General features: G+C 40.2%; 2 protein-coding genes across 5 annotated transcripts in view; one reads left to right on the top strand and one right to left on the bottom strand.

The window, feature by feature from the left end:
• On the bottom strand, nt 1–11,327 carry cep44 (centrosomal protein 44). Of its 4 annotated transcripts, XM_032537896.1 has the most exons (12): nt 11,163–11,327; nt 10,932–11,029; nt 8,698–8,845; nt 8,346–8,483; nt 5,834–5,908; nt 5,302–5,391; nt 3,805–3,999; nt 2,950–3,078; nt 1,805–1,903; nt 1,212–1,283; nt 486–523; nt 1–241 (listed from the first exon to the last, which is right to left on the bottom strand). In XM_032537896.1, the coding sequence occupies exons 2-12, from the start codon at nt 11,021–11,023 to the stop codon at nt 181–183; spliced, it is 1,137 nt and encodes a 378-aa protein (XP_032393787.1). In that variant the 5' UTR covers nt 11,024–11,029; nt 11,163–11,327; the 3' UTR covers nt 1–180. The 4 variants fall into 4 exon arrangements, with proteins under 4 accessions (XP_032393787.1, XP_032393781.1, XP_032393794.1 ...); XM_032537890.1 differs by lacking the exon at nt 11,163–11,327 and having other exon boundaries at nt 10,932–11,047; XM_032537903.1 differs by lacking the exons at nt 1,212–1,283; nt 11,163–11,327 and having other exon boundaries at nt 10,932–11,047.
• fbxo8 (F-box protein 8) overlaps nt 11,271–23,150 on the top strand; it is an 18,287-nt gene continuing 6,407 nt past the window's right edge. The window contains 8 exon segments of the mRNA XM_032537924.1: nt 11,271–11,333; nt 14,429–14,528; nt 16,752–16,835; nt 18,167–18,311; nt 18,586–18,712; nt 18,970–18,985; nt 18,988–19,087; nt 20,060–20,256. Coding sequence (XP_032393815.1) covers nt 14,429–14,528; nt 16,752–16,835; nt 18,167–18,311; nt 18,586–18,712; nt 18,970–18,985; nt 18,988–19,087; nt 20,060–20,256 — 769 coding nt within the window. The 5' untranslated portion in view covers nt 11,271–11,333.

A 23,150-nucleotide genomic window follows, 5' to 3' on the forward strand; every position in this document is an offset into this window, starting at 1 on the left:
GTGACTTTCACCCCCTATCCCAGAACTGATAAATGTTGTAGCCAGACCATACTCCAGCACTGACTGTGCTGTGGAGATAGGTCCGGCAATGCAAGGCTGGGTTTAATAAGCTACATTACCAATGCCAAGATAGAAAAGCGCACCGACATTGTGGCGCAATATTACATCATTTAACATTATTTATGTGCAGTGTGCTGTGGAGGATTCAGTGTTCTTCAGGAGACTGGAGGTGCTCTTCAGCCTACAAATTTAAGACATACACAAACACAGAAATCATGAAATGAACTTTGTCCCAAGTCCAAAACAATACTGTATTAGAAATATATTATTATTAACTGAAACACAAAGTTAAGCACACAAGGTCATAAAAATCAGGGAGCAGAACAATCTCTGAATTCCTTTTCAGCGGCCGTTTCTGAGGTCTGTAGAAAACAGTATTTTCAGAGAAACTGTTAGATATTGAAAAACTAGAATTAAGAGCTTACATGTTGGTGATCCTCTCTAGCCTGTCCTTGAGGTCCTCCTGGATAAAGAAAGACAAGAAATTTATAGTTCTTGCTCTTGCTGAAGAAAGACTTACTGCAGCCTGAAAGCAGACGATGGCTAGCTAGTTTTTTTATGTATTGTTTATATTGTTTAGTCAAATTATGTATAAGCAAATAGTACCCATTGTCCTCCGGTCATGACATTTGAGACATGCTTGCTTTCTGTTTGGAAATGTGTTTGCTAATGCAACCATCTAAAATGATTAGAATTAATTCCGTTTTCTTCTGGCACACATACTAAACTAGAAGGGTATATGTAAAAGAAATACAGAATTAAAATTTAATAAGTCATTTTGCGATCATGAGAAGACAATATAATGCTGAATATAATACTTAACAGTATAATGCAACTCAGTGCAACACCAAAATCTACAACCTCAACCACTTAGTTTCTACAGACTCTCATCAGAAAATGAAGATGCTTTTTGGGATTTATGTTTTTTCTTTATTTATTTTTTTAAATGGGAGGTAACTGGATGGTGCCCACGCCTTTTAAGACAGTCCTATGCCCCGAGATGTTCACAACACAGCACAATAGAACATGAAAGAAATAACACAACCAAAAGGTGATGTTACTTCCAAAATGATGACCCTAATCATTGAAAAGCTGGAAAAGGTTAGATTTGTTTATCCATGGTGGCAGCGAGGCGAGTTTGTCTGTCTCACCTTCGCAACGTCAGACATGGAGCTGGAGGAACAGGAGGAGGCAGATAACGGACACGGAGGGGGGACACTTAGCTAAGAAAGGGGACAAAGCAAAAGGGGAACGGCCCTTTAAAAAAATGTGCTTAGTCAAGGATTCATCTGAAAAGTGGCTTAATGCTAGTTTCAAAATAATCCCTTTTTAACCACCTATGAAGGCGACCAGTTTAACTTAGTAAAGAATGGCCAATTATGAAGAGAATGTACTGTTTATAGTAATGTTTACTTTATTAAAAATAATAAATGATCAATACTGTAACTGGAGGATACAACTGTGGGGACATTGCATTTGTCACAAGAATAAATATTGCAAATATTACACAGTAGCATAGTGAGATTATTGCACAGATTATCACAGTTAATTGTTTAATTTAGCAAGAGCACTGTATAATATACACACATTAGCAATTTGTTACAACCCTGAAATTGTTATGTGAAGATGCCTGTACATGTTTAAATGAATCAACACAATAACAGGCAGAAACTGACAAGACATTCTGTGAATCCAGTCTACAAGGAGATGAAATTTAAATAAACTTCTACAGCCTGTACACTACCTGTATATTGCTCAGATCTTGTTTGGTTTCCAATAACAGGACTCTGCTCATCAGATTTTCCCAGCTCTCTCTGGATATAGTGATGACTTGTCCTTCATTCTGGAATAGAAGATGATAAAAAGAAAAGGTAACTGCAATTGTATTTTTGCTCTTTGTCCAATAAAAGAATATACAGTGCAGACGGAAAGTATTCACAGCGCTTCACTTTTTTCCACATTTTATGTTACAGCCTTATTCCAAAATGCATTCAATTCATTTTTTTCCCTCAACATTCTACATTCAATACCCTATAATGACAACATGATTTTTTTTTTTTAAATGTTTGCAAATTTATTAGAAATAAAGAACAAAAATATAAATTGTACATAAGTATTCACAGCCTTTGCTCAGTACTTTGTTGTGGCTCCTTTGACAGCTTCAAGTCTTTTGGACTATAAAGCCACAAGCTTGGCACACCTATCTTTGGCCAGGTTGGCCCATTCCTCTTTACAGAACCTCTCAAGCTCCATCGGGTTGGATGGGTAGGGTTGGTGCACAGCCATTTTTAGATCGCTCCAGAGATGTTCAATGGGACTCAAGTCTGGGCTCTGGCTGGGCCACTCTAGGACATTCACAGCGTTGTCCTGAAGCCACTGCTTCGATATCTTGGCTGTGTGCTTAGGATCGTTGTCCTGTTGAAAGATAAACCGTCAACCCGATCGGAGGACTTTTTATTCCCCAGATCTGGTTTTCTGGTCTGGTGTGCACTGGTAACTGTGGGACCTTATATATAGACAAGGTGTTGCCTTTCCGAATCATGTCCAACAAATTGAATTTACCACAGGTGGACTCCAATTAAGCTGTAGAAACATCTCAAGGATGACCAGTGGAAACAGAATGCACCTGAGCTCAATTTGAGCTTGATTGCAAAGGCTGTGAATACTTACGTACAACTGATTTCTTCGTTTTTATTTTTATTAAATTTGCAAACGTCTCAAAAAAACATTATTGGGTATTTTGAGAAAAAAATGAATTGAATCCATTTTAGAATAAGGCTGTAACATAACAAAATGTGGAACAAATGAAGCACTGAATACTTTTGGTACACACTGTAAAATACCTGAAATAAAATATTAAAGAAGTAGCGTAAATAATGACTTATTCACCTTGGCTGTGTTTCTCGGTTTGTCAAGTCCCTCCAGGCGTTTCTCCAGGATACTAAGCCTGTCTAGCCTAGACAGAAGAACCCCGAGTTGAGCTTCCAGTGCTGAGAGCCTTCCCTCCACCTCTGATGACTGAAAGAAGACAGTAATATTACATTTTATATTGGCATGTGTTCAAACTGGGAGTATGCCCAACCGGTCTACATGTGTTTTGTGGATCTGGATCTGTGTCCCTCGGGAGATACTGTGGGAGTATGGGGTCATTCAATCTCTGTGTGAACAAAGCGAGAGCTGGGTCCCGGTTCTCGGCAGTAAGTCAGACTCGTTCCAGATGAGGGTTGGCCTCCCCAGGGCTGCGCTTTGTCACCAATCCTGTTTGTAGTATTTATGGACAGGATATCAAGGCTGATTTATGGCTGTGCGGAGGCCCCACGCAGAGCTTTCGCTGTTGCCTAAGTAAGTGGCCTGATGTTTATACCTGTGCGCTGGTGTGTGCGTCGAGCCGGCATGTGTGCGTGTGTGTGGGGAGCGGTAGGTAGATTAGCTTCGGAGTGAGGAACAAAGTGTCTCCCCTGTTCTTTCTGACTCCGGTGGGTAATCTGCAGCAGGAAAAGTTTACCCTCTCCTTGATTTCAGGTTCTTTATGGAGAATGAGAACCAAGAAATGAGACGCCACGGCCAAGAGATGTGCGTCGCCAAGACGTGTAGTTAAATTTTTCGAGAGGTTCAGGCTTTGGCGTAGGGTCCGGCATAGGTTTTTGTCTTCACGTACTGTACCTAGCACGTAGTACCAGCGTAGATATCAAGCAGAAGTATAAAACAGCCTTTAGTCTTTATACTGGTTTGGTAAATGCTTACGTAAAGAATATTCTCCTTGTCCTCTTCTTGTCCTGCCAGCTCATTGATTCCATTTCCAGGAGAATTGGAGGAGTGCACATCATTATGAGAGGTATAGGTTTCATAATGGGAGGAGAATGCTTCAGCGTGGGAGGAGTTTGTGTGAGAAGTGGAGCAATTTTCTGCGTGATTCACAACAAGTGGCCTCTCGGAGATCTGAAACACATAAAAACACAATGGTATTAAACTATGCACATTTCTAATCATTCACCTGTCTGACACAACTTTTTGTAAATAGCCTCCCCCTACCTGCTAATAGTCATTTACCGCTTGACATCCTTGCTAACACTCCTTTGTATTTCAGTGACTTTAAAGGTGCTCTAAGCATGTTGGGTGCCGTTACTTCTTGTTGACGTTCAAAGTATTTTCAAAGTAACAAAACGAGACTAGCTCGCCCTTCCCTCCTCCTCATTCCGTCCCCTCCCTTCTGTGCTTCCGCGCACCAACCCCCCACCCCCACCCCCAAATCCTTCTTGTCGGTTATTGGCTGGAACGCCGTTGCTTCGTGGTGCAGGTGGGACACAGTTTGCTTGTTGGAGTTTGTAGACCCTGGGCTGTCTACAGAGACCGGTTTTACAGATAGTGAGGAGATGTTTTTTACAGTGTGTTCAGGGGACAGGCAGCTAGCAGATAGTGAGGAGATGTTTTTTACAGTGTGTTCTGGGGACAGGCAGCTTGCAAATAGTGAGAGGTTTGCTGTATGTGACAACAGATGTTGTAGCCTAAAACATGCGTGGCATTGCTTAGAGCACCTTTAAGGTTTATGTGCCTTTGACCATGCGCCATCTTTCAAAAGGACAACGACCCTAGCCAAGTATAAATGGCTTCCAGGTAACAAAACACACCCTTTGCCATACTGACTAAACAGCTGACTGCATTTACAAACAAAATACTAACCAAGAAGGGATCCCTTCATGATGAACCCTTTTCATTTCATTACCCTTCCTTCATTTATTTACACATACAATGAAGGTATCTTAACTAGGAGCTGTGGGCAGCCATAGTCCAGCGCCCGGGGAGCAACTCCGGTTGTAATGCTAGTACCTAAGTCAAGGGTAAGGGCAGGTGTTACCTAGCATGCATGTCTTGTGGCAGTGCTAACCACTGAGCCATTTTACATTGCATGCCTATTGGAATAGGTGCGATGTGTTACACAACAGTGTTGGGGTCTAGTGTGTGTGAGCAGATCCACATCGTGCATGTTGTCCCGCCAGGCCGGCTGTCCCTTTCACACAGACGTTGGTTTGGCTCTGTTTAATAAACTTCTGTGTACAATGTGCGATCTGTACAACCACATCACACATTGTAAAGTCTTTTTATGAATGAAATAGAAATATTACATACCTGAGGGACAATTCAGGGATGTCTTTAAAATAATTTACAATCCCGTAATTGTCTCCATCTGTTGTAAGATCGACAAAGATTGACTCGTAATTTCGCCCGTCATCTCTCACTTACCTTTTTAGCTTTTAGTTGTTCTTCGTTTAATTTCCTTCTTTCCTGTGATGGCCATACCCCAGTATCAGCCATAACTACAGCAGATAACTTCTACAATAAAAATAAAATACAATTAGGCATATACAAAGATATCTCCTGCTACCCTTTACCTGGCTGGATGCACTTACACAGGGGTTCCGGTGTTACACTGAAATCTGTGACCCGTCAGAATGTGTTACCATAGCGCAGTCTACCTGTCGTAAATCATTCTGTGACTTTGCGGGAAAAAACGGACCCAGGCAGAGGCAAAGACTATATAAAAAATTGCGTTTTCAAGTCTCGTTTGCTGTCACAGGTCATTTATGATGATCAGATGAAAAATGACACATTTTAAGAAACAGTTACATATAGTCAAAAAGAGAAAATTTATTTTTTGTCAGATTTTTCAGCACGGTGCATGTGCATTTTCTGTGATGGGGTTGAAGGCATTGCTGCATATCAGAGGCCACAGCTGTACTTTTATTGGCGGTATGGCACTTTACACTATACTTACAGTGTCTGCATCAGCCATTGCTGGATGAGCTTCCCCTCTGTCATCCTTGTGTGTGGCAGGACATCGGCCTTTTGGCTACAACACACATAAACACACAATTCTATTGGAAACATTACAGAATTGCTGTTTCTTGAATGATGTTTGTATACTGTTGTGTTATTTCCTATATTCTTCAGTACTTTTGCGGCACAGATAGTGGTGTCCGACAATTTGTTTCAGGTCTAGAGTATTTATTTACCGCTACGCTAGTATGCATGGCTGTCCCTTAGTATGACTGGAACACGCAGGCCATCTGCCACTGTAGCACAAAAACCTTTTGAAAGAAAACTTTCAATATGATCATTAATATTTTGATCAAGAGCTGCCAGTCCAACTATCTTGTCATCCAACTTTGGGCAATTGCTCTAGTTACGCCCCAATTTGTTACAGTAGTGGCAGTGACGCTCTTCCATCTTGGTGGCAGGATACCTTAATGCCAAGTCTAGATTTATAAAAAGTGGATTGTTACTTTTACTTAAACCGTTTTTTCACCCTGGACCCTATTTTCCTATGTTTTTATTTCTAAGTGACTGATGAATGATGAATCTTTGACGTTGGTCCAGCATAAAGCGAAATTGCTGCAGTCTGAAGCAGAGGAACAAGATACAATGTAAGTTTATAGGGCATTTGTCCAGCTTGTATCTACCTTCAAAAAAGTGCTCGTTTTGCCACTGACTGATTCATATTCTAAGTGGATCCCTTCAGAGATGGACCTTTAACCCTCTTATGCTGGGGTCCATATCCAACAACAACAAGACAGCCTACAGGGAGGAGGTAGAGAGTCTGGCATCATGGTGCCAGACTAAGAACCGTTTTACAGTTGACGCATCCAAGGGTGCGTGTGCTATGTGACGCCAAAATGCCGTAGATCTCCCTTGCGTGCCAGGATTTTGAGTGTGTGTCGAGAGAGTGAGCACCACTCTATTTTTTTCAGTGGCGCGCGACAGAGCGGAAACAGGAAGCCAGAACGACGACTCTCAGAGTGATTGCATGTCACTCTTGTAAACTTACTGGCTTAAGATGAATTCTTTTATGGTGAATGAAAGGCTTGATCCTACAAAGGAGGTCAATTAATCAAATCAAAGAATTGATTGCAGTGCTGCTGCCAGTTCCGGTGTAGTTTACATTCTTTCTAGTCCATAGAAATAGCAATTATAGTAGCCTTTGCTCATTAGTGCCACCTCTGTTCAGGAGACGACTGCAACTAGTGTCGTGACCTCCACGCGGGATTATAAACAGTCACGGCACTCTTATAACGTCACATTTGCGCACGCCAGCTTGGCTGCGTCTACTGTATTACAACACCAGCAAAACAATGGAGCTTCTTTTTTCAGGAGGGGTCAGCACTCCTATGAACATCCTATCAACATCAGCACGGCCCCAGTAGAGCGTGTGAGCTGTTTTAAATATCTGGGTGTCACCATCTCTGAGGACCTTACTTGGTCTGCTCACACCCAGACTATGGCCGGGAAAGCTAATCAGCGCCTGTATCATCTAAGGCAGCTGAGGAAGTTTGGAGCCAGCCCAGCCAAGATGTTTTACTCTGCCACTGTGGAGAGTATCCTGACACAGCAAATGGCAGCGTGGTGTCCAGCTGTGAGAAGGACAGGAAGGCCGTCTAAAGAGTGATCCGTGCTGCGGAGCGTTGCTACAGTTCAGCTCTCCCATCCCTGGACGAACTCCATCACAACAGTTGTTGGATAAGGGCTGTCAAGATTTTAAAGGACACCGCCAACCCTGGCACCTGTCTTTTTCAGCTGCTGAAATCAGGTAAGCAATTCAGAAGCATCATGGCTAATATAGAAAGACTCAGTCGGAGATTTTATCCCCAAGCTGTTAGGGTCCTGAATCAAAACATGACAAACTGCACAATGCACCTTGCACTCTAAGCCCTGGCTCTACTTTAGTGAGCACTTTAGTAATACAAGGTTTTATTTATTGGTTTATGAGTAGGGTGGCAAATCCTGGTAAATCTCTTTAAATCTTTAGCTTCTTATTTTTTCATGTTTTATACTAACTTCTATTCTTCATCTTAATTATGCTATTAGTTATGCGATAGCACAGTTGAAGTGGAGTCAGGCATTAGTTTTATTTTGTTTCTGTTTCTGCGAACGAAGTGTGTTTTACGATGCTAAATTACGGTTTCTTTACATGGAGTCTGGTGGGTTTAGCAAACGCAATTTTGCAGATGTTTTTATGTTTAAAAAAAGATCTTACTCTTTAACAGGAAGGTTGACTTCCTTAGGAATCCTTTACATCATGTCTAGTATCAGCGGAAAAACAAGCACTTTTGTTGAAGTAAATACAAGCTGGACAAATGCCCTATTAACTTACATTGTAGCTTATGTAACCTTTAAGTAAAAGGCAGAATGCTCGGCTGCCTTTAATGTGACAGATTACTTACAGAATATGCATCAACATTAAATACACACATAGACATACAAATAAAAAAAAAACATTAAATGTTTTGTACCTTCTTCAGCTGATTGTGTTTCTGCAGGACCAAGTTAATGATGTCACAGGTGACAGAGATTTTCCTTAGAGAGAAACCCCACTGAAGGAACTGCTGCTTGGTCAGTATGGGTTTATAGTGGAAGACATCTCGCAGCACCTACACACACAAAACACATGCTCACAGTTGAACAGAGCAGTGCATGATAGTAGAATAATTGTGAGCGTAAAAGTAAGAGTCCACTGAACACTAGTGGGTTAGTAGTCACTGTGCTTCACAGAGGGAGGGGACTAATGTGAATTAAGAACTTTGATAGCATTTCGTAATGCTACATCTGTAAAAACAAAGCTCTCAGAATGTGTGTATGTGCTACCTTATAAAGAGTGTCAGTGAATCGGAGGTCAGTTTTGCCAGTCAGCTCCAGTCCATCCTCCAATAGTTGCTTCGCAAAAGGTGGAGAAAATGAGGTGAAGGTAAAGCTCACAATTGGTAGAAAAGCGGAGGGATCTCCTTTGGAAAGGCTGGTGGAGAAACAAAGATCAAAGTGGGAGATTGTGAAAAATGCAAATGAGAAAACAGAATCTGACGTGTAACGTCCACGCTGCACACTGCTTAAAATAGCTGTCACAGTTGTGTTAAAATCAAGTTCACACACAAGTGTGTTTAGGCAGGGAGTGACAATCACATTTTGCAGCTACTAAATCTGAGCATGTGTACCAGCCAACCACAGCAATGTTGGTATTGACTCTTTTTGAGTCTGTGTGTCAGTATGGCAAAATATGGTCCTGGAGACACCTGCTGAGGCGGGAACCGTTGAGTACTTTGAGTGTTTTTTTTATGTCTTTGGCCAGCTTTTGTCAGTGCAAAATGCGGTCACAAAACTTTACAGGTGTTTACTTGTGATCAAAATGAAGGAAGAGTTTGAAAAAAGGTGTGGTCCAAGTCACAAGTCACGTTCGAGATACCTAACATCCCGAGATCGGTCTCTGAATACAAAATGCCCTTGAAATGGTTAAGTCCAGGTTTTTTCACTGCAAGTCCAAACTGTTAGAAAACTGCCTTTTTTAATAGTATACTAGGTTAGTTCAAAAATAACGTGTGGTGTTATAGGGGCTTCTGGCACTGAAACGTAAATAGTTATTGGTAACAATGTCACTGCCCAATGTGAGGCGAGTGCAGATTTGAGTCGCGCATGCGTCACTTTGCGACGAGGGAAGCTGTGAGTTGCGCATGCGTCACTGCGACAAGTAGCAAACAAGATGCTAACGAGACACTTCTGGAATGTCAATAGAGTAAAAATTGACCTACTTAACGAAGTTCGTTCACTGCTGGCTACAAGTTAGAAACCAAACAACAAAGGTTGTCAGCTGAATGGTGTTTTGAGCTAACGTTAGCAATCAATCATAAATAGCTAAAACGTTTTTGAAATGACTGCTAGCTTAGCTACAAGCTAGCAATCAAACACAACAAAGGTTGTCACTTGAATGGCGTTGGAGCCAACGTTAGCAATCAAACAATCGAAGATTGATAAAACGTTTTTCAAATGATTCCCATCTTCTGTTATTGTTTGGAATGATGGTTTATTACTTAATGGATTTAACAAATTTCAATATGACAGTTATGTCGTAAACTTTTAAAACGTGTGCAAGTAACATCTGCATTCTGCGCTGGTACAGAGCCGGTGTAACCATAGAAATATAGACTTTAGGGGTGGGCGGATCAATCTAAATATCGATTGTATCGATGCCAACGCTGGTATTGGTATTTGATCGATACAACTGTAATTGAATTGATATTTTAATTTAGATATCTCTCCTCTACGTTCACTATACTTTGCTTGTGTCTTCCACCTTCCTGAGCAAACGAAAAAGAGCATTCGATACTGTGGCAACACTACAAACCAATACAAACACTTAAAAACACATGACAAGGAAAATGCTGATCTACAAAAACGAAGAAATGAGGAGGGAAATCAATCCACTTCCAGACCCCCGGCACAGAGACAGAGTTCGTTGGGAGAGTCATTTCAGAGAGGCAGAGAATACCCAGGTAGCTTGTAAGAGTAGGCTAATATTATGTTAGTCATGTCATATCGCGTCTTGTGCATTAGTTAGTGTGATTGCTCAAGAATAAGACAGCAAAATTTTTGTTATTCTTTCTTTCTTTATTTATTTATTTATTTTTTAAAAAGGCTGCAAAATGTGGTTTGTATTCATTCTACAGTGCCTAATAACTAATAATTTTGTGCACTTCAATACATTAATAAAAAAATATTGCCTAAAGAATTGATCCTTCATTCACCTCAGAAATAATGAAATGCTCTCCCCTACACAAAAGTATTTTTTTAAGTAAAAAGTATCGTATTGGTATCGGTATCGGCAATACGGACCCTATATGTATCTGGTATCGGATCGATACCAAATTTTGCAGTATCGCCCACCACTAATAGACGTCTCTGACTTGACTCCCATCGGGTATGACGTGTTATGTCGTAAACCGTTTACATCTGCGCCTGCGCGACTCAAACCTGCACTCGACTCACATCGGGGAGTGACAACCAAACAACATATCTAACAGATAGCATAACGGAAGCTTTTGTTTTGTTACCCATTGTAGTCGACATATCCTGGGTACTTTATCACCCGCAGGAGAGTTTCCAGTTTGCGAAGACAACCCTGGACGTCTCCTGAAGACAGCATTTGTATCTGTGAAAAAGAGAGAGAAGCGCCAACCTGAACAGAGACGTTAACCGAACCGAAGTTAACGTCACAGAATGGCTAACGTTGGTCCGTCTGTCATGGTAACACAAAAATGGTAACGTTAGACGACACTACAAACCTAAAGTTAGTTCTTTTGCATAAACATTCGATGTTGTGTTTCGATATGCAAATGAAAGTGCGTTAGTTTCGATGTCTCGTCGTTAGCAAGAATTCTTCGGTTATAGTTTTGTTTCTACCGGGTGATCAACAGCACGAAACAGGATTGGCTATTACACGCAAGTCTTCCCACGTACTGAAACGAGTTGACGTCATTGACGTAGCTAACCTTTACGCACACTGCTCTCTGCCTTTTTCGTTTAGTTTAGCTAGTTTGTCAATTTGGCATAGGTAAGGCACATTTGCATAGAAAATGAACGCGTTTGACTCAGCGTTGTGAAATTCTAAATTGTCCTTCCGTTCATGTTTCTGGGATGACTGGGTAGAGAACAGGGGAGGGGCAGAGGAGACAGGAGGAGGAGGAGGAGGAGGAGTGTGCAAAAATACATCCATGGTGTCAAACCGATGATAGACCGCGGTGTGAAGGGTTCCCCCTGAACCTAAGGAGCAACTGCTCTATTTTTAGTCGTGCTTGGCTAAATGAAACGACAACTGGATACGTTTGATAGCAAAGAAACCGCATTTCCAGCTGTACTTGTGTGCAGGTCGGGTTGTCAGAGGACTCACTAAACTCAGGTAACGTTATACAGTCCATGGTTACTCCGCTGTATTGTAATTATTAGGAAATACTGCACCCTGCTTATAAAATAAATAAGACGGAATTCCTTTAATAGTGCAGCAAAACTCTTTGTTGTTTGGGTCGACGCTGTATTCGTCAACTTAAACTAGCTCGGTAAGCTAACTCGGGGATTTGTTAAAAGCGATTGCGACTAACAGCCAATTCCACCAATGACGTTCGATTTTGAATGCTGTTGTGATAAGTTTGACCAATGATATAGAAGGTAGGGCGGGACTAAAGGTCAAACTACCTTGCTTTCTCGAACTTCCAACGTTGATGTTTACAACAGTGTAATAGAATGTGTTTATGCAACACAGCTTACGTTAGACAGGCTGAAAGGGAAAGGAAGACGGGGCACTTTATTCAAAAAAAGACTGCTTTGTTCATTGCTACACACTTATAAGTCGACTAAGTTTGTCAGCAAAGAATTCTGACAATGCTTTGAGTAGATGGAGGTGCCTTTATTGCTGTGATGCTAAGGGCTAACTTTCCTACTGACTGTCAGTGGTTGGTATATAATGTCACACGCAGTCATCTGATTTCGATAGATACTTTATTCATCCTGAAGGAAATCTTTCAGTCACACTTCAGTGCTGTCTGCCAGCTCTCTTTCTCTTTCTCTCTCTCTCTCTCAATTTCAATTCAATTTGCTTTATTGGCATGAAAGTCAGAAATAACAATATTGCCAAATCATCAAGGATAATACTGTCTCTCTCTCTCTCTTAATTAATTGAATTCAAATGGACTATTATTTACATTGCCAACGCAAGTGTGAAATAAAAACAAAAAATGTACCTACAGAAATGTGTAAACAGCTGTGTAACATTTGCAACATTGTAATCCCATTAATCACAATCACATAAGTGCAAATAAACTTTCATTATTAGACTTAAACTATTTTCATTTATAAATGTGTAAACCTAACAACATAGAATTAATGGTAGCTGTGTTGTATTGACGAAATCTATCAAATGTTGTAGGGACTGCTATGTAGATTATTTGAAACTTAAAAAGGAGTCAAGTTTTTTCGCCTGACCCATTTTAAGTTGTTTCTCTGCAGCACATAAGCTTCAACATGACACATGCAGTGCTTTACAATCTAACAATTTGACCAGAAGAAATGACAACAGCAAGAGATATACTGTATTCCCATCTCAAGCATAGATGGGCAGATTTAGTATAAAACCCTTGTTGAATTGTTTAACTTACTATTGGATAGTTTAATGAAATAAATCAAATGCATTTCCATGGATAGTCTGAATAATATAATACATTTTATCATACATTCTTCCCAGTGGTCAGTACATGTTGTGTTCACAAGTGTGAACTCATTCTGGGAACTTGACTCCGGCCAATGTTGCTCTTTAATAAAATAAAATATATATATATATGTATATGTATATGTATATATATATATATATATATATATATAATATAATAAGGACAACAAACCTCAACAAGGTAAACAAACAATAACTACTATGGACAGATGGATAGGTTTGTATAGAAAAAAGTGAATAAATACATACACATGCATAACACATGTAAACAAACCGCTACATGCAGTAAGGCAATAATAGGGCAATGCAAAAGTACAACTGGTGCTGGAATATAACAAATTATTAATAAACAGGTTGCTTGTATCGGTGGATATGGTACAGTATATCTTTGGCAGATATTTGGGTGTTTAAATCATGTGTTCAACACTATTAAATATATAATTTACTCGAAATGTGGATGCGTGGTGTTACTGGGTCATTGCAGTGATTGATCCTGACACTATGGACCAGTGGTAAGCCTTCATTATAGTGACAGCCTACAAATACAGTACAGTGGACATGGAGTATGATTCATGTACAGTGTATTCAATATGTGTCATAACGTTTTTGTGATCATATTCAGTTACAGTGTTTCGGACGGACACATGGATTAGAATTAACTACAGCCAGTTTTAGTTCAATATTATGTAATCAAAATACTTTTTCATGCACAATGTATGAATGTTATTATAAAAAATAAATCATCATAAGTATGATTACATTACTGCATGCACATACAGTAAACTGAAATATGAGCAGTTGTCAAATGCTTCCAGAACAGAACTTTTCCTGTGACGTATAAATGAGAAAATGGACAATGAGAAGTGTGTAAAGTCTGCCACTTTTTACCATATGGGTCATATGGGTCAACTCTAATACAGCGTATTATAATATATCATTATTAAAGTGACTCACATGTGCTTTTTTGGGCAGTAGCTCAGTCGTTAGGGAGGTGGGTTGGGAACCGGAGGGTCGCAGGTCCAAGTCCCCGTTTGGACCCAAGTATGGAATGTGGATTGGTAGCTGGAGAGATGCCAGTTCACTGCCAGGGTGCTCTTGAGCAAGGCACTGAACCCCCCTCAACATCTCAGGGTGCTGGTCCAGTACTGGCACCACTCTCTCTGACATCTCTCCATTAGTGCATGTATAGGACCTGAGCATGTGTGTGTATTTCAGGCCTGTGTATGTGTAATAACAACAGAGTGTTAATTGTAATTTCCCCATATGGGATCAATAAAGAGTATAAATTAAAAATGAATTAAATGACTGTGTTACTGTGCTGCCGTATAGATGGGTCAAGCACTGTGGAGGCTGCCTCCCAGACAACAGCAGCAGCTTCAGGAAGAGCTTGCAGACCGACTGGCTGACCAAGGAGGAGGAAGGTACCAAGGTAATCGGAACATTTTTTCTGTCTCAGAGTCTGGTCTAGCACCCAGTGATGACGTGTTAAAAGTTTTATTGCATGTGGTAGGAAGGATTTCCTGTAGCGGTCCGTGCGACATCGAAGCTGTCGGAGTAGCATTATGCACCTCTTTTGTGAATGAAACGAAGACTATGGATTAATTTCAGAGTTTGACTAGACTTTTTAATTCCACAGATTGAATCGGAATTTTTTTTTAAGTGTTTATTGCCACATTCAGTTACACTTAGGGAATTTGCCTTGGTTTTTGGTGCATACATAAATAACCATATACAGATACCAAAAGAGATAGCTTTATTTGTCCCCAAAGGGCAATTCAGTTTCTACAGTCCACCAAAACATGTGCACCCATTCATTCATTCATGACAGAGGGAGCACAAGAAATATGCATATGGGAAAGTGTGAGATTAAGAAGTATTCAGCAAGAAAAGTCAGTGGGGGACTGATATTTCTCACATATCTTACTGTCAGGATGTTCCTTGTGTGAAAATACTCAGTTATAAGTAAAAGTCCTGCATTGAAAATGTAACTTTAGTAAAAGGATGCAAGTCAGAAAAATGTACTTAAAGTAAGTAAAAGTACTCACTGCAGACAAATCCTCACATTTTAGAAACTGGAAACAATCCAAACAGTTCTATCTATCAGTCAACTAAGTCTTTAATCTGCTAATCAGGCTGTTATATTGTTGGGTAGGTTAATTTATAATAAAACAACATATTTTATAAACCACATGTGTTTTGTTTGCAAAAATCTTAATGTGTGAAGTAACTAATAACCAAAGCTGTCAGATGAATGCAGTGGAGTAAAAAACTACAATATTTCTCTCTGAAATGCAGCAGAGTAGAAGTAGAAAGTGGCATGAAAAGACTCAAGTAAAGTACAAGTACTTTAAATTTGTACTTAAGTACACTACTTAGTTTATCTATAAATTTGACCCCACCTGACTGTCATTCTTGCTCCTGTGTTTCAGTTTGTCTTCTAGTTGTTTAGCTCCAGCCATGTGTCTCCTCCTTGTTGCTCTTCTCCTAGAATTTGAACATCCAAGCTTTTCTCATAAGTCTTTAAATGTAATCCCGAGTGACCCCGGGGAAAGCCAAATTTTCCCAGTTGCAAAATGCAAATAAAGCAAAATGAAGGTTTGACCTTCATCACTAACTCCATTTAGCTGAAACTTCATGAGCACCTCATTCCATACATTTACAGTATGATGAGTTTTCAGGTTTTCACAATTTAGCACAAATTCTATAAATAAGTACTGTACATGAAGAATGAGAAACCATGAAAATAACTTAAGCAAAACTGTAATAATAAATAAGAGCCAAAGAATATGATACATAAGTCTTTGTAATTTATGTATTTATTAAAGGGTCACTTTGCCGATAGTCTAGCTTCACTTCCAGGATTGCTCCGGTGCTGCAGGAAATGTTGCCAGATGCGTGTCTTTTCAACTGATGTTTGTCCCCTTCCTCTATCTTTGGTGGATTTCTGAGGACTATGGTTACCTGGTCCTCAGATCTCTGCAGGGTAAATCCAGACAGCTAGCTAGACTATCCAATCTGAGGACTATGGTTACCTGGTCCTCAGATCTCTGCAGGGTAAATCCAGACAGCTAGCTAGACTATCTGTCCAATCGGTTTTCTGTTGCACAACTGAAACTACTTTTGGATGTAGACATGTTCCACCAAAACTAGTTCCTTCCCAAAGCGATTTTGCTGCGGCACCGTGCGGAGCTCTCTTTTCTCTCTCTCTCACTCTCTCTCTCTCTCTCTCTCTCTCTCCCTCTCCTCTCTCTCTCTCTCTCTCTCTCTCAAACGCAGACCTAACTCAGATAAAATGGTAAAACAAGACAGTGCTCACATTATGTCACCCACAAGTGGGATTGTCATTGGTCCGGTGCGGCGCAGTGCATTCTGGTAGTTGTAGGTTTTCTATGTTTTAAGGGAAAGGGAATACAACCACTTCTTTTCTCTGTTTTCTTTGGTCTTGTAGCACCAATTTAAAAATAATAACGCTTTTTTGCTGCAAAAAGCCCAGCTTTATGAGAAGACCCTCAGTCCATCAGTAAAATACTTTTCAATAACTCATTGTGTCTGGTCAATCTGAAACTACAATGCATGCTGGGATAGTCTCCCACTTTCCTGTCATGCTAAATAGTAGGAAGCAATTAATGAATGAATGTTTGTTTGTCCATAGGGAGAGATGGTGGTCCCCATAGAAGAGTTCCTCAGCAGTGTCATGGCCCTGACATCTACCATCTGCTGAGAACACGCATGGGAGGTATGAACACACACACACACACACACACACACACACAGCACATAGCTACTACTAACTCTCTACATTTGTTTTGGGGTTGTTCTGAGTCCTTTGGTTGCCCATCTGCTTTCCATTATTCATGATGGCGTGTGCATACAGTCAGCTCAGTTAGAAAAAACAGGGATTGGTTTGCTGCTTTCAGACAAAACATCACTTCAATTGATTTCTTTCTTTATTTGGACAATTCACATAAATCAACATTTCTGTAAATGCGCCAGTGTTTGCCAGACGGCTAATTTTTAGCTGTAGTCCTTTTTAGTTATCTATCATGCATGCATTTATGGTGGTTTGAAACCGAACCCCCACGGTTTTCCACGGTGGAAACCCACACAAACACGGGGAACACATTCAAACTATCCAACTATCCAAACAGAAATGCCCTGCTTAGAGCGGGGATGAAACTCTGCACTGCAATCTTGCTGTGAGACAGAAGGGCTAACCACTGAGCCACAAATAACGTGACTATGTGTTACGCATAGGATGATACATTTCAACAGAGATAGATGACAAACATGATTCATGCATTTTTGCAGCCTTCATTTGAATTCATTGTTGTGAGTGTGGTGCTTCCACACCAGTTAGTACATTAGGATTAGGCTTGAAAAACCTTTAGCGGGCATTCAAACAGAACGTAGGTTTTCATTTATTTTCAGGGGGGGTAGTGCTGCGGAGGACACGCAAAAAAACGCATCGGGCCTGCTGCAAACAGTTGAGGCTGACTCAACTTTTGGAGAAACGCAACTAAACATCTCATTGCATCTGTGCAGTGGCAGTTCATAATTGATTATTGCCTAATGCTGTTACATGTTGGATTTTACAGTTGGTCAAATTTTCTTTTGGATCTGCAGTGAAAGGATCCTGTTACATTCAGGAAGTATCTTTTTTTAGAGCAGATACAATAAAAGGGGAGTTCAAAATCTGAATTCGCTGATGAAAACCATGTGTAGCAATATTCAATAATATTGAGGATGTGAAACATCGTGATGCGTCGTCATATTTAATCGATTCCAACAGTTGACGGGACAATCATAATCCAATCGTGACACTAGTGAAGATTCACACCCTTAATAAAAAAACAAATCTAGATCTATTTTTTGCTTTAACTCTGGAATGTTGACATTGATGTAGTGGAGTCATATTTTAAGTGATGATAACGGGGTGCTTTAACAGCTCTGGGTGTGCTCTCATGCTGATTTCAGCACATTCTAAATGTCTAGTTGACCAATCAGATCGCCTGCTTGGATCTACTTGTTGCATAATTCTGCCTTTCTCCTTTTTCTTGGTAACTGTAGGTAGGGAACAGCACGGTTTTATAGATTTGGAGATGCTGCCACCCGAATTAGGCATCACCATACTTTCGTACCTGAATGCTACTGATCTGTGCTTGGCGGGCTGTGTGTGGCAGGACCTGGGAAATGACGAATATCTATGGCAAGGGTAAGGACACGGTTCAACTCTACTTCCTGTCATGTTTTTGTGGTGATTAAACTAATGAGTTGGGGATTTGATGCAGGCTCATAAATTATTCTGAACAGTTGTATTTGATCTGCTGTACTGTATACAAAATAAATGATGGCAGTAGACTTATAGGAGACAGAATATTCAAGGTATTGTTTCTGTCAACTTGCCAGACAAGCCTGTTTTTTCTCCACATGTGTGCAGTATTGTGTTCTTTTGATTTACTTCTATAACCCCTGTGTGTATCCATCAGGCTGTGTAAGTCCACATGGGGACACTGCTCCATCTACAACAGAAGACTACCTGCTGGTTTCTCATACAGAAGACTATACCTCCAACTAGATGAAGGCAGCCTGACATTCAATTCTAACTCACAGGAGGTAAACACACACTACCTCACTGTGTGTGCGCAAGCGTGTGTGTGTGCACATGTTGGTGTCTGGCAAAATGTTGTGACAAAATTATTATTTGATGATGTCATTATTCTAAACTTCTGATGTATTTACACATCACAGTTTGTGCGTATGTCTGGATGGATTATGAAACTGTTAGACCTACATTTACACTCATAAGATATGATTCTATTGTGTGTGTGTGTGTGTGTGGTGTGTGTGTCTCTGTGTGTGTGTGTGTGTAGGGTATCAGGTATTTCATGTTAAAGGTATACTAGTGGATCATCCGACAGAGCTGGCTAAATTCATCTTCTACACTAGACGGCTCAACTGGAAGATGCTGAGGGTTTACCTGGATGAAAGGTAACACAGAAATACAGAATACCCACAAACTCACCACTTGACTTTCATAACAGTTTGTGATAATGAAACGTTTACATTTTTACATGTGGTACTTCTGTGACAACAGCTCATGTGATACTTCAGTATTGCCTCAAAGTAACGTACAGACTTATTAGGACTTTAGCTCATTCACTGTATCCCCCAGAGTTAGATAAGTTCATACATACTGTACGCTTCTCATCTCTGTGCGTGTCGTAACTCTGTCTGTCGCACCCACCGCTAGCCTAGCTTAGCACATATCCTGGCGGTAGCTCCATCTAGCCTACTGCTCCCAATAAGTGACAAAATAACGCCAACATGTTCCTATTTACATGTTGTGATTTGTTGTGTATAAATAACAAGTTCACATGAGACACAGTCTTCTTCTAACCAGAGAAATACTGGGAACTGTTCTCAGAAGGTGAAGAACTGCTACTTGGGCGGAGTGATTAGCGCAACACCTCAAAAGCACCGTTGTTACTCTCTGCTCCTCACCACAGGGATTCTCAGGTACTGCGAGCAAACCACTCCGCCCAAGTAGCAGAACTAGCAGCGCTTCGCCTTCTGTGGAGAATATAGTTCCCAGTTAATATATGGTTAGAAGATGGCTATGTCTCATGTGACCTTGTTGTTTGTACACGCTGTGACTATACAAATCACAACGTGTAAATAGAAACATGTTGTCACATTTTGTCACTCATTGGGAGCAGTAGGCTAGATTGAGCTGGTTACCTCCAGGATCTGTGCTGAGCAAGGCTAATGGTGGGTGCGTCAGACAGAGTTACGACATCCACGGAGATGAAAAGTGTTTGTATGGACTTGTGAATAAGCTAAAGTCTCAATAAGTCGGCGTGTTCCTTTAGGAATCCATGCAGTAATTCAGTAGTACAAATAAAAAAAGGGTTGCTTCTGTCATGCCATTTAGTCTGTATTTATGTATGTATGTGTGTGCAGGCGGGATGTCCTGGACGAGCTGGTGACCCTCCATAACTTCAGTAACCAGTTTCTACCCAACGCTCTGCGGGACTTCTTCAGACACATCCATGCACCAGAGGAGAGAGGAGAGTATCTGGAAACCCTCATCACCAAGTTCAGCCACAGGTTTTGTACCTGTAACCCTGGCCTTGTGAGAGACCTGGGCCTCAGTCCTGGTTAGTACTTACACACACACACACACACACACATACATACATACACACATAGTACAGAACACATACTATATGTTCAACAAAGCTTTTTGTAGTTCTGGTTCTAGGCTTATTGGTATTAATTAAATTTGTACACTGTAGTTGTAGGCAGACTTGTGAAAAATGGTGTTATCTTTACACTAAATTTATGCAGCTATAAAGTCATCGGTCCCGACTAAAACAATCTGTGCAAAAACTAAGGATCCTTTGTTGTGATTGTAACTCATTTCATCATTTAAGTTTAGTCAAGTCAAGCCAAGCCAGTTAAACTCCAAAAGCTCAACATCACAAATTAGATTTGCAGAATTAAATTTAAAATCTGTACAGCAAATGACATCTTCTGTCCTTAGACTCTCGATTTAGAGAATAGAAAAACTTCACAATAAGCCTTCAACATGCAAAAATAGGAAAGAATCCTCAAGAAGAGCGATCCCTCTCCCTGGACAGACAGACGTGCAACAGATGTGCGTACAGAATAGACCAACAGAGTAAAATTACAAAATGAAATATCAGGATGACAAAATCAAAGACTGATTTTAAACATTCATTTATTCATTCATTCATTCCTCCTTTATTTGTACTTGTTAGATCATTTGGGGGTGACCCTCATGTGAGTCAATTACACAAACAAAAAGGTAATACAAAACAACAACAAAGAGATATACTAACAGAATAAGGAACTACCATTATGAAAATAATAATGTTATAGAAAAATTGAGATGTAACGTGAAATACAGTCATGTTAAAAGCTTTCACATTTTGCAATTAGGGTAGATATTTGATGGACAAATTGAAATAATTAAAATGTAAAATAAAATACAGTTATGTAAATCCATTTCAACATATATATGAAATATGATCCAGGCCGACTGCAAAAACACACTAATGGAAAACTCAAGAGCATCATTTACACAGAAGGGAGGAGAGGGAGAGGAGACGGGAAAACCACAGAGGGAGAGGGGGAGAGAGACATGGACATCCTTCAGACGAAGGACAGAGAGACAGGAGATGAGGGGGAATCTCCCGGAGGTAGTGGATTTAGATTCCAAAACATCTGGAATAAGGCACCGACAGCCAGGACAGAGATGATGGTCCAGCACAGAGAAGCCTGAGTGAATAGAAAGGACAAGGAGGAAAACCTAGGGAGAGAGAGAGAGAGAGAGAGAGAGACCCAAAGGGCAGATTTCAGTTTATTTACAAAGGTAGGACATGTATGGGCTTTAAGTCAGGGCTGTAGTACTTGAGTCCGGACTCGAGGCGCTTTTCTATTGTCTCGGACTCGTTGGTATTTGGACGTGGACTTGAGTCCGCCATTGGACTCCGAGTCCAGCACTGTCCAGCACTGTATGCTTTTGTTCTAAAGTAACTTCCTCCTTCAAAACAAAACCTTTTATGAAGTGTGCTCGATTAGAAAACAGGTATTAGTTTAATCCAAAATCCATCTAGAATGGCATTGCGATTGGTCCCCTGGTACACACCTGGCTGCATCATACCTCGATCATCAGGGATCAGTCCTTTTCACTTAGGCCACAGATACAATGTCAGCGAGCACTTTGTACCATGGATTCTTTGGGACTAGTGATAAGTTCAAGAATGGGAACATTTCCATTTTAAGTAAATAATATAGCCTAATGCGATCCTACAGTATGTTACTCTGCACTTGCTTTTTGAAAAAATAAAGCAAAATTATCATCTTAAAATAGAAGATACTTCTCACATCACATACATTATGAACAGGGAAGTGAGTCTTGAAGAGGATTGTTTTTTTCTGTCTCTCATTTGGAGTCGGTCTTGACTCGGTCCCGACTAGCCCTGGTCTTGGACTTGTCTTGGACTCGACAAAGGTGGACTTGTCTACAGCCCTTTTTTAAGTGATAGGTCTAATAGATTCAGTGAGACTAAGAAGATCCACCAGGACATTCATAACAAGTATACAGGCCGGATGTAATCAAACATTAAGCAAATATTATAATGTATATATCATATAAAGTTAACCTTTGTGTTGTCTTCTTGTTGACTGTGAAAAAACTTTTGTTGTCCATTCTCAACGTTTTCTTCTTGGATTTATTGTTGTTTTTGTCACTTTTCCCAACGCCTAGTCTGTTTTTTCCGACATTTTCGGCTCTTAGTTCGACGTCCAATATTTTTGATCATTGAAAATGTGTCAAATTCGACCCGAGGACATACAAGGGTAAAGAGAAAAGAAGAGTTGTAAGTTAGACTGTCGGATGTCCGAAGGGAGAATATTCCAGAGGAAGAAATGTGATGTGACACCTACACAAAGCCTATAAAGGGACACTAAGACTGGTGTAAAATGGTAACAAATTATTGTTTATTTTTGAAAGTTTTTTTCAAAAATTAAAATGTATTAACAAACAACATATTATTTGCAAATAGAAATCCCCACTTATGATGGGCTTACTGGCCTATAGGTAAGGTACTCATCTAAAACAACAATTATTGTTTTATAGCTTAGTATTCTATGCACTAAAAAGGTATGTATAACGGATTTAGGCCGCCCTGCATGTTATTGTAGGCCCAAGTTATTATGCAACTTTATTTTATACAATATATGTAGGATATGCTTCGTCTCTTTTTCAGTTAAGGGGTCCGTGGCTTAAAAAATGTAGAAGACCCCTGGTATATAATATAGGACTTTAGGTGCAAGACTAGCAGAAGATTGAAGTTGTGATAAGGTGACCAAAGAGTAGCACCAGAGGAAATGTCATGTAATAACCAAAATGGTTTTTGATATAGGTCGTATGCTTAGTACGTTTCATTGTAATCTTTCCATCAGATTCTGAAAGATATTGTGTACTTTCACAGTCAAGATAATACATCTTCTGGGGGCCTAAATG

The sequence above is a fragment of the Etheostoma spectabile genome, chromosome 2 (genome assembly GCF_008692095.1).
Source record: "Etheostoma spectabile isolate EspeVRDwgs_2016 chromosome 2, UIUC_Espe_1.0, whole genome shotgun sequence".
Classification (NCBI taxonomy): domain Eukaryota; kingdom Metazoa; phylum Chordata; class Actinopteri; order Perciformes; family Percidae; genus Etheostoma; species Etheostoma spectabile.

Excerpts from the sequence above, each read along its gene's own strand:
- cep44 (XM_032537896.1), bottom strand. The coding sequence starts at position 11,023 with ATGCTGTCTTCAGGAGACGTCCAGGGTTGTCTTCGCAAACTGGAAACT. Across the intron at positions 4,000-5,301 it reads AACAACTAAAAGCTAAAAAG|ATCTCCGAGAGGCCACTTGT; the intron begins GTAAGTGAGAGA and ends TATGTGTTTCAG. Across the intron at positions 3,079-3,804 it reads ACAAGGAGAATATTCTTTAC|TCATCAGAGGTGGAGGGAAG; the intron begins GTAAGCATTTAC and ends GTCTTCTTTCAG.